We start from the raw sequence: 19,263 nt of genomic DNA, 5'->3' as shown, positions 1-19,263 counted from the left end.
ATAAGTATTTTAAAGTACCTACATCTAATTTGTACTCAAATATTTTTTAGTAATATTTTTTTATAATTTTATATTTTCACTATTTGTCATATAAACGGCTGTCTTGGTAGGCTGAGACGGTTTCCAATTTATAATATATTATAATTATGCAATTTGACCTAATGCGTCTGTCAACCATATTATTACACTATAAACAAACATATAATTGTTATTTTAAAGTTCAAGATATAATTTATTTTCATTTTTTTAATATGCAAATCAGGTATGTATAAAATGTAAATTTATTTTTAAAATATTTAAATAATTAACAAAAAGATTGAAAGACAAAAGAAACATGAGCATATTGTTAAAATAAAATGCTATAGGTATTAAATATCACAATACGGAGGATATTAATTAGTGAAACGGTTCGATGTAGGTTGTCGAATTTCAAAAGAAAAAAAAGTAACATGAGAATATTAATTAACAACAAATCAACAACGTAATGTAGTTGGGCGAATAAAGAATGTCAATAATTTAACAATTAATAATTATGTCATTTATGTGATAATGATGAGACTTATAAATATCAAAGTAGGTCAGTAATATTATTCACCCGATTTCGAGAAGGCTGCACCTGCGTGTAGTTATTACAAACATTAACATATAGTATGTTTATACCAAGTCTAAATAATATTATGTATTTATACTCGCATTTTACTGCTCTTGAGCATAATATTATAATTTCATAATTCATACTACACCTGTATGAACTATTGATATTTTGATGATGTTACAATCATGAAAAATTAAATATATTCGGGAGATCAAATTACCCTCAAACACCAAATATTTAAATAATTAAGCATTCCTTTATTCGCACGAGAATCTGAAACACAGAGGAGTAATGATCAGTCGAGATTAGCTATACATAATACTTTTCAAAATAAAATATCTTAGATTACAACACTTGAATCGTAAAAATATATTATTTTGAATCTATAAGTTATATAATCTATACTAAAAAAATAGTACAATCAGCATAATGTATGTTTTTTTTAAATGAAATGCAGTGGCTTGGGTGACTTGAGGGAAGAATCAACCTGTGAAGGTACTTCGGAAATCGTAGAAATATTTCAATAAATTGCATATAGACATAAACATCTCGATACGCTGACAATCACTATTGTTTGTTAGAGTAGATTTGGAAAGATGTATTGGTTGTGTAAGTTCAACTACACAAATCATGCAAAGTAAATATAAAAATGCAAAGTATTGTCTACACGTTACGCATAAACTACAAAGTGACAAATGGTGTTCTTTGGAATATATGGCAGTTGGGATTTTAAAAACAAAAACACGAATGCAAATATCGTTTATTACTGTTATGAATGTTGGTATCATGGGCATCTTCAAGCAAAATGTTAGAACTTTATAAAAAAAACTTTTTTTGTCCCTTCTGTCTCTGGAGAATTACTATGAATTATGAAATAAATCCAACGGTTTGTGAGCGTCGTTCGACATATTTCAATATTTGCTTCTCTCTAATGTAACGCTGCAATGATTCAAAGAGCAAACAATTACAAACAAAATACGATATCACTGTCGTCTAATGGCTGAGCTGTGATTTAAATGTGTCGTAACATCATACGGCTAGGTATTGATAAATTTGTTTATTTAATCGAACGTTATTGTAACATTATTGTATTTATTATTGTATAAGTATATTATATTTACATACATTATCTGTTTATAAATTGAAAATACATTAGATCTTCATATACATTATTAACAAGTTCAAGAAACTCTCCCAATTACATAAGGAAAACTATATTCAACAATTTAAATAACGAAGTAAAGTGACCTATAAACAGTTTATGTGAAAGTCAATCCAATAATGCCAATGATTTAATTAATAAAAATCAAATAAAAAAGGCAATCAATAAAATAGTTGGTGAACTTGAAGAGTGTGTATATTAATAAAATTATAGATAGTCAATATGTCTTAGCATTGTATCGTATCCATAATGTGACGCTGATATAAATTTTGTTCCTAAAATATGTATTAACTATTTTATATTTAATTAATTAAACCGTAGTTTTAATTAAATAAGTATAAGTGTTATACTATAAAACGAATTATAATTTTCATGAACTCCATATCACCATACACGAGCTTATTGCTCAGTTGGCATATGTGTCAGCTTTATGAATATTGTAATTTATTGTAATTATTTAATTGTAATCGATTTGGCTGAAATAAATAAATAAATATTAAAGAATTATTGTTCAAGTCACACAATAAGAAGAATTTTGGTAAAATAAACAACAAAGTTTATACTATTTGTATATTTCATATTGAAACATAAATCGACAAAAAATTATTAGTATGAACAAAATACTTAATACTAATGAATTATTGTAATTCAATTTAATATTTCTTGCCCTTTGATAACAACAATATTATAACCTAAATAATTTATTGAGTTGATTGATGACTCATTTATAGGTTTATTGGCATTTTGTTATTATCTACACCAACAATTGTTTTCAAATAGAAAATTGTTACAAACTTTATACATTTTATACTTTAACTCAAAGTAAAGTATACAATTATTTGTTTTGTATTTTTATCTTATTCTATGAAAATTTTCTTCGCAACAACTTATAGAAGAACTAAGAAGTACTTTATAAGTTACAAACTATTGATAGAAATTCAATTCTATGTGTGATATTTTTTATTCAATTATTTCAAATATGTTACCCTAATTTTTCAATTTTTCAATTTATGTTTTATTATTTTATAGATACAATCAGATAAGGCCTCTTAGGTGCTATTCGAGTATTTTTCTTTGGTAGACTCTTTTAACTTAACATAATAGAAAGATATTGAATTTATTTTACTACAAACATATCAGTATTGTACTATTATACCAGTACATTGATTAGGATATAATGATTGTAAACATCAGATTGACTATATAATTTATTATAGGTGCTATTATTGTCATTGTTCCAACAAAATACTTTAAAACTTTAAAAGCCTTTCGTGTTTTCACGTATACCAATGAACTCAATAATCAATCAGTGACAAACTACGAGTCTATTGTGATTTTCATTAATTTACCTAGAAATGATGCATAATAATGCCATAGGCTATATTATTATGCATTAAATATTCTTATTGGGAATTCTTAGATATCAACTTGCATATGGTTTTTAAAATGTGTACTGAACAAAATTAGAATTTTCCATCAAGCCCTACTTGTGTTATAATCAAATACGAAAAATTAAAACATTTAATTGCTTTTGGGTCTTTTAGCTAATCATAAAAATGTAACACTTTTTTGTATTTATTCATGTATTATTATACGTATGTCGTATATATATAACAGTCATAAATTATAGTGTTTTGTAAAATAAATTAAACGTAACAGGTTTTTTTTAGCAACCATCAGAACCACAGCATTTGACATATTATAACTTTTAATATTAAATTGCATAAAAATACTCTAATTAATTTACATTCATTGTATTTGATATCAGTGCCGTAAATACCACGACATTGGTAATCCATGAAGAAAATATGGTTACCACCTTATATAAACCACACTATTATTATAGGTACTTATATGTCTCCATACTGGGTTATTAATACTTACATGTCTAATATTTATCAAGATGATATTTTATATAGGTACTGTGCACATTTCAGTTCTTCACTATTAGACATTAGTGTATATTTTGAGAATATATATACATATGTTCATCGTTCATCATTATAAATTTATTATAGCATTGAATTGTATTGTATGTGATTTTGGCATTCTAAGAATTTAATATAGCGTCCTAGTAAATTTAATTTAAAATGTCATAGAACAAATTATAGTATATTATTATTATGACGATCGTCATAAACATAAAATGGAAAATGTACGTATTTGATGCACCTATAAACTTAATAATTCATTTGTTCAAGTGGTAAGTTACAGCGTTTATATACACGTCACACTATATTTTCGACCAACAATAATTAAATTATAAGTTTTACAAAGTTAGAGATGTTGTATCATAATAGCTTCTAGATCGCTACGGTCATAACCAGACATCCTAATTTACAACACATACACACACACACACACACACACACACACACACACACACACACACTAAACTGATACATACGGCCATACCGCAGCTGAATACTTAAACTTGAGATAAAACTACGTCATAAAAAATGAGAAAAGAGACAACGATCATTTCAAAAATGGTTAACCGTATTGCAATAATAGAACAATATTGTACTACCCGTTAACGATTAAAAAATAAAACCATATCATGAGCTTATTTATCACCATTTGTTGATTTTACAAATATTTGAATGTTCTCCGTATAATTAAATTGTAAGTACCTATCATCCCTCACTTTTGGAAAATATACCTACTAGATATGGTATAATATGTTTTTTGAAATGTATTGACGCAAATTTAAAAATTGAATAAAATAATTGTGTTTTATGTACATGTAAACACAGTTAATATCGTACCTACACCATTTTTAACGAATTCAAAATAAATTTATTATTATTATTACTTATTACTTTTATTATTATTTTTTTTTTTATTTAATAACTTTTAAATGTAGAAAAATCCTTCGTTTGAAAAAATTGCATTACCAATACAAAATATCATTATGTGTTGAAAAACGATTTTCAAAAATTGTTTTTTGATGTCTCGGTAAAATTCTAGTTAATTAATATTATGTAAGGTTGTATTTTACACGTATAAAATAACTGCGCTTGAATTGCCACACATTTACCTCGACGTGGTCAGAATATATATTATAGTTAGGATGGTTTCATGGTTGCTGGACGAATAAATATTGTGTGGTAATAAGATCCGATGCCTTTTTTATGATATAACGACTACCGAGATGGAAAAAAAGCAAGTCGTCTGAATGAAAATACAATAGAAATTCTGTCAGACATCGATATCCGGCGTACCACGACGAATTTAAGGCGGAGAACCTTTTTTCCGGTGCGATTATTTAACCGTAAAAGTGGGCGATGGACAGGGTCACAGCTCACAGGGGTGTGTGGGTGACGGACAAAAACTTAAATAGTGACAAAAACTGCGGAAAGCGATAAATAACGAGACCGAGAAATCAATAATTCGTTATGTATACCTATACCGGCTATACCTACCTATAATACTAATATATATATATATATATATATTAGAACCCCGTCGTTGACAATAAGTTACATTGTTAATTTATCGGTTCTCTGTATTATATAAACGAACCCTTCTGTGTACTACATGTGTTTTTATATATATAAATAATGTAGGTACATAAAACATTATCGCCGTATGTATAGCCAAAGTGGTCACATAGTAAGAATACATTATTTTTACACCATTCACAAGTATTGAGTATTGTGTGTTTTTTCTTTTTTAAATATGGTTGACTGTTTGCATGGACAATAATTCCAAAATATCTCACAAGACACAAGAATATTACACTCATATCTCAACCGTCGCCATCGATTTTTTCATCAAAGATATTAGACTATATCTTATCCACAGTACCAAGCATAATAATATGTCATTGACACTTTAACAAAAACGTAGTTAATCCAGCGTACGGCCATAGCCCATCAGTTCTTTTTAATTTAAATTGCAAGACATCTTACAACCCTCCCAATTATTGTGGTACCTATAAACTGGCTACAAACGGTGCATTACACTACTGGATTACCACTGAAGCTTAGCCGAAGGGATTAAATTATAAAAAATATTGTGTAGTCAAACATTATAGTGGTAGAGCAGTTCTGACCGGAGATTTGGTATTATATTGAGAGAATAATAAAAAAAAAATGGCATCACGTGCGGATACAACATATTTTTCACAAATATTGCATTCCACGGAAACAGCATAATATTAAAAGGGAGTTCAAACCACCGACGCGATACAGGATCTTCTACTCCACCATTGACCATAGAACGTATTTTTTTTTAAATATTTATTATATACGTATATAACTACTCAACCCACAGTGGAATCCCAATACCTGTCGGCTATTACTCAAAATTCGAGGCGATGAAAATAATTCTCCCCGTCGGTTTGTTGAAAAATTGTGCAATAAATTATAATATATAACGTATAAATATATAGGTACCTACTCGACTATTTAGTATTTATATATTTTTTTCTTAGTTACCCCGGGAAACGAATTCAATTGGATAGGTACTACTTCACATCTACTTGTTGTGAGGGTATAAATCCTTCAGCAATTCGTTGTTTATCCGGACGTCCCTCTACTTTATATATCATTATATTATTTACTGAGAGACAGTATTTTCTATGGGTGCTCTGCAATTTTCTCGATCCCGTCGTTTTTATGAACCCCGACACATTATTTATGTATACATGCGTGGGTTTATATATTCATATCGTATAATATTCAAAAGTGTTGTGAACAACGCTCACTGTGTTAAGCGTGATTTTTACGATGGATGAGCTGCTGAACTTACGAAAAAAACACCGTCCAAACAAACAAACAAACGGATAAAAGGATCAGGCGGTTCCACGCTTGTGTAACAACTATATACAGCAGTCACCTGCAGCAGCATCAGTTTGCTCGTGGGCTCCCCTTGAAACGAAAAATGTGAAATACGTCAGTTATAATTGTATATAGGTTAGGTTAGGTTGTATATAGGTGCATATCGTACATGCCATATTATGTGTATTCGACGAAGTACACACAGGTTCCTCTGTCCTCTACCCGTCCAACCGACAAAATATATTATACGGTTCGTTTCATCGGGCCAACGTATTTAAACCCACTACAATATTATAACCCTTGGGAATGTGTGCTTCGCAAAATAGAATATTTTTTTAACACTCTACTATTTCATATAGGTAGGACCTGCTTGCTATGTTATTATACCTTGCAGATCAACGGTTAGTTTCAGGGGCTTGCTCTGCGCGAGGAAACGATATCCCTCTTTGGCTTATTTTTGTCATATAAAATATATTACGATAAAGCAATGTAAGGTTATTGCAATTTTACTTCTGCATAGGTAACGCATAAACGCGGTCTGAGAATAGTAAAAAAAAAAATGCCTATCCACGCATCATTTCATAAAAGCCGAGCTCGACACTATTTATAGTCCACTGTATATTGTGAGTGTCTCAAACTTGGGTACATAAAATTATACCGTGATCATGCTAATACAGGATTATAAATAATTGTTGTCGTGGTCCTCTGTATATATTTTATTGGTACCGTGGATAATCTACACGTAACCGGAACCCAGCTTTGCAGGCTATATTGAGACGTTTAAGACTTACAGAACATTCAATATTTATGTAGCCACTCGATACGAGAGAACGTTGTCGGAACGTGATACTGTTTACCCAATATGTACATTATACTATATACTGACCATCTGGGTGAATTTAATAGTGGTCGTTCAATCTAAATAGATCATTTGAGAATATAAGTGATTTTGTGTTTTTGGCATTTTCTCTGGGCCGTCGCCTTCCGGTCGGTTAAATATAATATCGCAGCCCGCGAATTGATCATATTCTGATATTCCCATATATCTTCCATTATATGCTACTTGAAACTCGGTCACGTGGGGTGTGTATAGATTTACAAGATTTATTTAGTTTCTAGTAAGTATATAATGTTTCTCGGGATTGCCTTGAAGTGAAACGACGTAGGGTACATAATATTTATAATATCGAACTCCTTTGCAGGGATGGTTAGGTTAGGTTAACCTAACCTAACGAGATGGACCTATTCAATAGTCGGGTATTATGTGCGTATAATACATACGTAAAAATTTCGTCTCGAGGACAAAATAATTCAACTATTCGGGGATGGGCAAAATACATAATACAAAATAAGTCAAACTTGGGTAGGTACCTACTGAAAATACGAAATGCGCATTAAGCTTCTGAGAAAAATACAAAGTGCAATATATACTTATACATTTCAAAAATAATGAAAAATAAAAAAAATGTCTTCAGAATACAACTATAATATACATTGATTGTTTTTAATTAATGTTATTGGAATAGTGTTCATTCCTACAACTATTTACTATTTTAATGCATGTTTTCATAACTTGTTGGACAATTACAAAAACTCAACGGTAAACTTATACGAACAAACTAAATCACGTGTTATTAAAATAAACTATTAATTAAAAAATAATTGTATTAATGTATACATTTAACCGTCTAGCGTGTACATAGGGATTTGAAAAAAGGTTTAACAAATAAGAGTTTAAAAATATTACGAGCACAATAATTTTGATTCATCAATAATAAAATTTAAATACATGCACCCGACACATACAGGCTATTTTAGTTTCTGGAAGGGTATATAGAAAAATCAGATATCAAATATAGATCTATCAAATCTGAATAAATGCAGTCTTAGCAAAATGGTTTTCAATTTATGTATTGGATCTGAATAATAATTTTGTTTCTATGTATTCAAAAATTGTTTTTAAAGTTAACTAATAACAATATTATTTCATCTAATATGTATTGATTGTCCGATATTTTTTCTTTCTGTGATGATTTTGGTATAATAATATAATAATAGTGTTAATTGAAATTCTCCACGCGCCAAAGGTGTTTTATGCAATTTCACGTATACATGACAAAAAGCCAACGGAAAATCCATTAGCTCAGTTTAAGCCTCGAGGAATTAATTATACATCGTGAACAGTAGTTTGTATAGGTATTATATTATACGTGTGCACTGTGCATATATATGTATAATAGAGTCCCTGTTAGACAATTAGTGACGTAGAGAATATATTATAAGCCATACTGAATCAGTATTACTGATGTATTATTATATAATATAGACTTATAGACGTGTTTCTATATGTATATATGAGATACTGAGATATAGTTTCGGTTTTCGTTCAAACACGAAATGTCTACAATTTTACTATCAACACAACGCATAGAAAGGTAATTTTCTACCTGTTTTGTATTAAAAATAATCTTAGAATATATTTTGTAATCGGTGTAGGGAGTGTTTGGTTATTGTTTAATATATTTTACTGATATCTATAATATCCAAATATTTAATTACCCGCGCAGTGCCCCAGTTTATTTATTTTATTTTTTTAATAAAAACTAAAACTACCTACACAGTTTGTACATCGAGATCGTACTATACAGATAGGTGGAGTGATTTACAGGTAAACTAGTTCATATCATTATAATGATAAATATTAACCAAATAGAGATTTCTCAAATCCTTTAATTATTTAGGACTACACACTTTGTATACACTAAAACAAAAATAGTTGCTGCAGTGTGATAACTCATTCATTGTGATTAATCGGAAACTTACCACGTGCGATATGCACTTAAGCTCTCTGTAAAAAACGAACTAAATTGCAACATTTTTATTTAAATACTGGCGATGATGGGTATCAATAATAGATTTTCCAAAGGCTCAAGACAATTTTTACCTCGATGAGCAAATTATAAAAATTACACGCATACAACTTTGCCTCCTTTAATAAATTTAGTATTCAAACCCCCAAGGGATGTCCACTGGGAACGCTATTGCAAAATTGTAGTGATTGAGTATAACTAGTAAAAGTGCCCATGATGAAATGATGAAAATGTATTATTAATATACCAATACTTAATAGTAGTATATTAATAATACGGTATAATATTTTTAAGATTTTTATCCTCGTATAGAATAATAATGGGGAATAAAAATGTGGTATAAAAATAAAACACTAAATGACAGTGTAAAAAGCGCTCTCTGGTCGTTGGTATACACGAATTGCCAGTGATGGACATACTTCACGCAACATCCTACAGATAGTGCACTACCACACACGACAAGAGAATAAATTTAAAAGATTTTTTCAAGAACAGCCCATAATCATACCATGAGAGTCCACCGACACGTCCTCTTTCTGTCTATCTAATGTGCATAAGCATTAAGCAATAATAAAAAATATATTTTCATAATCGTGAACCCAATTATAACTACCATTGCCATGCCATTATGGTGCATGCGAATAATGTTATTGTCCTTACATAGATTAATAATTATATTTATTATACTAGTACGTTTCTACTCGTTACTATCATGAACCAATTATTGAAGTGCGTTTACTTTATTATATTAAAATAAATGTATAGTAAGTACACGACAAGCATAGTATATTAGACAATAGTATACAATTACTGATTTTATTAACAGTTTAAGAAGAAATGGATAAACAACAATTTGTTAATAACATAAATTATTGTTGTGCAAAAAAATAAGAAATTTTAATTTGAAAATTGAATGCATTAAAAAAGGCATGTATTACCTATATTTATTTAAACATTTGTCTAAAATAATATTTAATGATGACCAACTATAGTTGATTATTTTTTTCCAAGCTATGAGAACAATTAATATATTTCAAGATTTAGAAAAAAAAAATTGTAAATTACAAAATAAAATGCACAGAAAATATCGAAATGTATTGACTAAATAATAATAAATTCAAATAGCTTAAATAAAATTAAATGTTTTTCGAAACCCAAACTGATCTCATTATGCCAGAAAATAATCGATGTACTAATAATTTTCTTTTAATAAGTATTTTAGGTATTCTCATTGAATTAATCTTTAGTTTTTTTTCGTTTTATAGTTTATTAAATTTCTTTTTAAAACACATATTACGTTTTGAAGTCTTAAAATAGAAATACAATTAAATTTTAATTGGGTTTGAAATTCATCGTTTTTATGTTCACTATTGTTTAACTATTATTAGATTTTTATGGATTTTTTTTTCTGAAACTAAAGTATAACATACTCCAACGAGCAAATTATTAAAGCAATATTTTTACATGGTTTATTAGTAAATGTTTGGCATCACTATTTCTTAAGTTAGGCAAATGTTTAAATTATAAGGTAATATAGGTAATATGTTCTTTTATTCATGGGTTCTATTATTTATATTTTCATTTTTATTTTTTTTTATTATTATTTTCTAGTGTTAGCTATGATGGCTTAAAAATGATATATAAAATTTCATATTATAATGACTTATTTTTTTTTTCTATTTACCATTTACTTTGATAAACAAAATTATTATTTTGAATCTATTAAAAAAACACTATAATATGATTGTTTTATTATTTATTATAACTAACTCAACCAGTTATAGTAAAAATATAACCAAAAAATTAATTTTTAACATTTTTAAAATAGTTTATAGGTTTTGTTTTATATTTTTACTTCTAATTTTTGTATTCTCTATTCTTTAGACAAATCATATAATTTATCATCGATTATTTTACATCACCGGTCTTCAAGCAATACGTTTGCTACTTTCACTTTTTTTTCAGCCTATTTGTATCATAATATAATATCACTACTCTTCGATTTTTAAGGTGTTTTCTAGTTCTTACTCCTCGGATCCAATCACTACTAAGTACAAATTGACCTAACTTCGGTGCTTATAATATATCACAGTGGTATTAATGTCTTAAACTGTATTAGAGCACATCACTGAAAGAGGTCACATCCTAAAAGTAGAGTAGTAGCTAAAGGGGAGTATTATAATCTGAAAAATATAATACAATTTATTATTAAACGAATACATGATATTATTATAATACTGACACATTTTCAAAGCCAAGATTCAATATTTTCTTATAGTATATAAGTCAAAAGTCGATTGGATATTACAGTACAAAATCCCCATGACCTCGTGTGAGCAAAAGCGTATTGAATATAATATAACTACTTATAGTAAAGTTTGAAAAAGATGTGACCCGGGACGTGCACATACTAACATAAAATAATATAGTACACATTATATCATTACTATATTATTATTAATACGTCGAATACGGTATATTATATTAGCACAGATTCATTTCCGGTTATGGAAAATGAATCGACGGTGCTTGGAATATACATAATATTATACTAAAATACAAAATAATTAATTATAAACCGTTTTCATATTATATTATACATATTTTTTTAATGTTATTAACATTCACGATCATAATTGTTATTATTATTATTATTATAATTATTCATTATCGTTATAATTTCTTCCTCAGATAACGGATTAATCATTCGGCGGTGGCGGCGGCGGCTGGGGAAGGTCGCAGTAGGGATTTTCAAAAGTTACGCTCCAGCGGTCGTCCTCGGGCAATCGATAATGCCGGTCGGAGGAAGAGTGGCCGGCAAAGGTGTCGGCGTACACAATTCGGGTGGATCTAGCGACGGTAAATATTATACTGATATATTATGCCCTGTGAATATACCGCTCGCCGTTGTGTTACATTATTTAATTACTATTGGGCAACTATAAAATAATATTAGCTTTAAGTATTGGTTTATGGAATTTTCGCAGTAAATAGAGCCACAGGTTGTTGTTTTTTAATTGTACAGTGATATTATGCTGTTGGTGATATCCTCATGAGTTACGAGGCAGCAAAATCCATACACCGTGTTCCTTAATTATTTAATAAATTGTTGTAGAAACCCATGTTCGTTAGTTACTATAATGTTATTATTTTATTACCAACATTACGGGGCACATATATATTATATCAAATATTTTTCTCGATTTTATGAAATATTTTATTACCATTTTAGGATTATGTTTGAGTATGAATGAAATATTACGAAAATTATTTTATTAACAAATTTATAACTATTTATATTTATATTGTATTATAATATGTTTAACTATAATTTTGGATTTAATTAAATTAAGCAACAAGCCCCAAGCATGGTACCAGTTTTTAAATAATGAAATTTACTATTCAAGTTCAGATTTTTGTAACTTTTAATTACACTTAAGATACATATTATTTTCAATTAATTAAATTGTTTAGAATACTTATTTTACTTTTCATTCCGTAGACTGGCGATATACATTTATTTTTTCAAATGTAGGGAATCAACCTATTTTACTGTGAATTGTTGAATAAATGATTTTTTTTAAATGTTTTTTTGTTTTTGTCATTATTTGATTATTTTGATTTAACTCTAACTAATAATAATTGATTTCGTTAATAGATTTAAAATACTTCATAATCTTGTATGCATTATTTTTTGGATTTAAAGACGATGTCAAAAAACTGGGTTATGGATATAAATCGAGTCATGGGTATTTGAATACAATAATATATTCATACAATTGCAGTGGCTAGGTTACCAACATTCTGAAGTCAATAAAAACAATAGGCATCAATGCAACTTACGACTGTTTAGTTCGTATGTTTTTTATATTTTATTGATTGTTTTTTATATTATATTGTAATTTGTAATAAAGTGATTACTATATTTGTATGGGAATTTTTTTTTATGATTTATTTATATTAGCCTACTGATAGAATATTCTGAAAAACATATTGAACTGAGAGAGCTGCAAGGACGTATTTAAAACATATTTTGTCATATTTTGCTTGAATAGTCGAAATAGGTAGATGTACACTTGAAAAATATGTTTTGGGTAGATAGTTGATATATTTTTTATTAATTGTACTATACCATCTCAATTGGAAAAATGTATTATGATTGATGGACAATTATACGTGGAATGAAACTCTGTATATAATTTTATTTCAATAGCCTTGATTGTTAATAAAAGTTTTAATTTCCGAAAAAGAGATACCTACTAAGAAATGTATTTTTGTTAAAACAAAAGAAAATGAACAGTTGGTTATAGTTGCTGTATTGGCCTTCCGTTTGGAGTTTTTGATTGAATCTACTCGTTAAATCTATCTCCTACGCACAACGTATAACATTATGAATTATATAATAAGAGTGTATGAAAAACGCTAACAATCCCGAGGCAATTTTCTCAACTATCCTTCGTTACAGATGTTTTATTATTCGTTCAAACACCATCATAAAGAATTAAAATCAAATATCACGTATACGCAGGCCACAAGGCGATACACCAAGCACACTAGCTCCCTTTATTCTTTAATAATGCATCTATTTGAACTCTGATTTTTAAAATTTGTATGTAAACTTTAAAAGTTAAATACTTTATTTTCCAATAACCTTGTACTTAGATTTGCTTTTACCATTTAAGTACACCGTGGTGATACATGCTTTATTTTTCAAATGAGAACAATCCTTTTAACTACCAATTTTGAATCAGATTTTTAATATATGCTTAAATTCTATGGTGGATGATTATCTTTGTTTCATACAATAAACGAATAAACACACTTTTAAAAATATCTCACTCCAAGTCCTCACCAATTTAACCAGATATTAATTTTTCTTTTTGATTTAAGATTTATTTTTTACATAAATTAAATGTTTCATTTAATATTAAAACTCTACTCTGTATACTAGGACAATTTTAAGAAATGTATATTAATAACTCTAGTTAAAGTAAGTTGTAACTTGTATGTATTTGATGGGCATGGCTATAGCATCGCCAACTAAACAGCCCCTTTTAGGACAGTTTGAAAGTTCCAATGTTGAAATGATTAGGATTCCATTGGTATAGAAGTCGGGCAGAACTTAAAACTTTAAAAGTCATGAATGGTATAGCATATACTGCCATCAAGGCGTTAATAACTTAGAAACTAAATATACCTACGTATATAATCCAAAATTCTCAACAATAAAAAATCACCTCCTTAACAATTTATGATAAAACAGGGTTATTTTCGATTGAAAAAAAGAAGTCTGTATCGCCACATAAATGAATAATAATGTTAAATTACATAAAAATCTTATCGTTCGTTTTTGTCGTTAAATCTTTATTTTCACATAATTATTTTTGACGAGTTAACTTTACTTTTTATTACTTTCTGTTATATAGTTTAACCAATCTTTAGTACACTCGTTCTCGAAAAAAACAATTATAAATCCCAATTATGGTGTCTTAGAATATGCGGTTTTAGCTTTTAGGTGGGTATATTCGTGGATAGCTGGTATTATCAGATGCGAATTAGATAAAAGCCTAATTTTCTGTTCCAAAACAGAGGTGGGGGACAGATCCTTTCGAAGTCTGTACGCCGTATCGTATGTAATTTACCCACATAATTATTGAGGTATTATGTTTGACGGTGTTTTTTGCAGGGCACGCGTCCGGTGGTTTCAACGAGGAAGTCATATGGATCAGCATTGGCATGAGCATAGCCATCGTCATACTTATAACGATAGCTCTGTGCTATTTGGCTCGGCAACGGTGCAAGAAGAGACAGGAGATAAGCGTACGCACTTAACACGGAAAATGTGAAAACACATTCATCATACACATACCTAATCATACCTACAACGACCACCTAAATACGAGTTCGTTGCTCGGACTGCGTTCACAACGTTTATGTAATTTAAACTACCCCACTCTCGTTGTCATAACTTTATTATTATTAGTAGTAGAAGTTGTAGTATATGTTATTATTGTCAATATTATAATTATTTCTATATTGTTATTATTAATTTTATTTTTAATATCGTAGTCATGTATTGAATGTGTGTCCGTGTAGGAACAACTGTATTTTTTGTCGTCCCTTACTTCTGGCGATCACCCGATACGTGTCTGAACGTCCCCCCTCCAGTGCCCTCATGTCATAAATTGGCATACTCAACTTATACCGTCGATTTCTCTCCCCCCCCCCCCCATTCCAAAACAACTCCGTCTCACAGTCATAACGTCAGATTAAATCACGTCATGCGTATAGTTATACGTGGTGACTGATTAACCCCAAGAGAACTGTCTTAAATGCAAGTACAAGTCTCAACTCGTCACCTACTCCCCTCGTTCACACGGAGATCCTCAGACGTTCTACGGCAGACACGCCATTATGCGTTCGTCATTTGGTGCGTATAATAATGTACAGGTATACATTTTACAAAACACTGAAATATAATAATATATTTGGTACTCGTTGTCACGTCGATATAGTACCTGATATTTATTTTACATATTATATTATTATATATTCACCCGAAAACGTCACACGAATCATAAGACACAAATTTAATATAATGACAGTTAAAGTGATTTTATATGTATCTTCGTTCTTTCCATAGAACCTAATTAATGAAATATATCTATTGTACCTACTATGTAATATTGGCATATAGTTGTAAATTGCATACTGCGACGAGTGAAGACGCTGGCTGGGATTATTATAATAATATTGTATGTCATGAGTTTCTTTTTGGATTATGTTATAATAATATGTATGCAGAAAACGAAAATCGAGTCGCCGAAAAATCATTATAATTTCAGACTACCACGATACGGTCGTCGTCGTCGTTGCGTGAAAGTTTTGACGATTACAATAGACCAATTAATAATAAAATATTTTACTGTAAAAAATTGTCACCATTACTGCTGTGATGATTGATTTCATTTTTATTTATGCCTAATAATTCACATTATTCAATTAACGATTATTATATTTTACTTATTGAAATCCTGAAACTCCTGTGGCGTTACTCCACGTGATTGTATTTAATATATTTATGTAACAATAATAATAATATGTTTTCGCATCGCCAAAAACGATTTATAAATGTATTACAATAGTATATTAATAGCATTAGGTAACAAAAAAAATTCATGTCATTCAATCGACGTAGAAATGTAAGCGAATCAATGTTATACTATTATCTCCATGTAATCAAATTCTAAATCATAATAATATTAAATTAAATTATTATATATTATAATTATTGCCTGTTTGCTACATATTTTATATCCACGCAAGTGAATTATATTAAATGTGTACAATATACATGTACCAATCCACCGATAATACTTTATGTTTATCCAGATCTTAATGTAAGTTGTAAATCGCAAAATCAAAGCATATTTTAAAAGTTTCTTCGAAGTTTCTTTCAATAGGTAATTCCAAAATCTCTTTAAAAAAATTGAAAAATAAAAAAAATGCTTTAAAAAAATTAGTTTAATTTATAAAATACAATGTACTTACTAGTATATTATGATAAGAGTGAAAAACGCATCCAAGCATAAAATGTATCGTAGGTACGCAATAGTTTATATACTTTATACAGCAACATGTGAATGTAATATGTATTATGTGTTTATGTAACTATGACATATATATATACTAAGACCAATTAATATTAAAGTCATATTTTTTAAATTATTTAATTGTGTAATCTGCGAAACGATATATTCTATATTATATTAGTGTATGTAATAGACATAAACATATACTATTATAGTATATCAAAATATTGTAGTAGTTTACAGTGGAAATTAAAATATTGTCTTCTATAATAATATTTTGTTGTAATAAATTATATTATAATGAACCTAGCTGTAGCAGTCTGTTTTTTATTTATTCAACACAAAGTGAGCAAACAACGGAGCTTAGATAACTAATAGGTTTTCCCTGACGCCATTCTATACGAAAAAAAATTACTGTACCAATTATATCAGAAATATTAAATCAAAAAAATGCTACAGTCAATGTGACTGTTTAATGAGTTCTGCGTGAAGTATACGATTCATTGTATTATTACACACAACGACAACCAAGGAGATGGTATGTAATATTTTTGAACGCTAGTTGACTTGGAGCAAAACGGTTGGTTTAACATAATATTGTCACAGTATAAACTCGAAAGACGCAAATAATATTGCGCCTGGAAAAACAATATTAATGACAAACAACGACAAAACCATGAGACATTTTCATCGGTAACAATGTTTATTATTCAAATAGCGACAACGATGAAAAATATAATCTATTTACGTATACTGCTACTGCTGTATATCGATATTATACTAATATATTTATTCTCACAGCAGAATTTCTAAATGTAGACTATTTCAGACGGTCAGAACTCAGAGAGGCTTTAATTATTATTTTTAGTTAAAATCATATGCTCAGACTTTTATAAGGTTATCACAATATAATAATATTGTGACATCTGTCTGGTAAGCACATACATATTGATCAAAATTTAAGATTTTTATTATACTACAATACTATTTAAACTACACTTCTTCTCTAAGAGTGCACAAGGCATTGAAAATCTACCTTTTTGTGCATTACGTACCTTACTGTTGGTTGAGAAACAAGTGTCTTTATATTATAAGAAAAAGGTTTGTCACAAAATACCCGACCACCCATCCGATTTTGTTATATATAAATGGTTGCTATTGGTTACTCGGGCGGATGAGGTAAAATCATACTCCGAAACGTCGTGTTACGTGGCCTCGATTAAAGAAACTACCTCTATCGCAAAAAAAAAATATAAAAAATACAAGGCTCCTGGTACATTGTTACAATATCGGTTCGAAAATATAAAAAAATACATAGACATGTTTATTTTATAGTTATTTTAAGTTCAAATTTAGACGGAATTACAAATTAACACAAAGAATAAAGATTCTAATAACTTTGTTGTAATTCGGTTAAAAGATAAACCAGTTTCAAGTAAGTGAATATAATATTTTTCCAGCATCACGGATAATTTTAGAATAATAATATGAAAAATATTAATTCAACATACCAACTACAGTATAAATAAAAAGTAATATCAAAATAAAATATCCGAGACTGACATTACGTCTCCTCTCAGAATCCTTTTTCATATGCAATGATATAATATCATTGAAATAAAATGTAATACTATCTATTACAGCGAAATCCTAGACAATTAATGTGCACAGCAGAGAGACATCCACTTATCTGCTTTTTCAATATTATAGTGCCAGGCTATAGAACAATTTATAGTTATGACTTTGAAAGTGCAAATTCACTAACTGTGAAAAAAAATTTTGATTTTCAAAATGCACCAGACGAGTGCAACGCTCAGAATACGGCCATAGGTTATATTAAATATTAAAAATTAGTATTGGAAATTCTTGGCAATCACTCTGGAAATGATATTTAAAACGTAAACTAAACAACATATTTATCTAGAAACTCTAAAAAAAGTAATACTATTATATTATAGGTAGTTGTTCGTTCAATAAGGTAAATTAAAACTTACAATTTCTTTTGAGTCTTTTAACTATTCAAAAAATGCAACATTTTTATCATATGTATATTTATTATATTATTAAATGCATGCATAACAATAATTAATGTATATTATATTATTCCACGGTTTTATAATTACCCATACAATACATAAGGTAGGTACCATTGGTTATAAATATACAAGCTTTCATAATCAATGGAAATACTTCCAACGACCGGGCATGTGTTAAAAATAATATTCTATTTTGATATATTTTGTATTCTGTGTAGAGTTTT

General features: G+C 28.8%; 1 protein-coding gene across 2 annotated transcripts in view; it reads left to right on the top strand.

The window, feature by feature from the left end:
• The window catches only part of LOC111031020, a 73,793-nt gene extending 56,730 nt beyond the window's left edge, over positions 1-17,063 (top strand). For both annotated transcript variants that reach the window (XR_002604158.1, XM_022310798.1), the window contains 2 exons: positions 12,103-12,270; positions 15,098-17,063. Coding sequence is in view for 1 of the 2 variants with exons in the window: in XM_022310798.1 (XP_022166490.1) it covers positions 12,103-12,270; positions 15,098-15,243 (314 nt within the window). In the remaining variant the exon portion in view is untranslated. The remainder of the gene's footprint in view (positions 1-12,102; positions 12,271-15,097) is intronic.
• Positions 17,064-19,263: the final 2,200 nt, after the last annotated feature.

This window comes from Myzus persicae, unplaced genomic scaffold (assembly GCF_001856785.1).
Source record: "Myzus persicae strain clone G006 unplaced genomic scaffold, MPER_G0061.0, whole genome shotgun sequence".
In the NCBI taxonomy this organism is placed as follows: domain Eukaryota; kingdom Metazoa; phylum Arthropoda; class Insecta; order Hemiptera; family Aphididae; genus Myzus; species Myzus persicae.
This window is presented reverse-complemented; position numbering and strand designations above follow the sequence as displayed.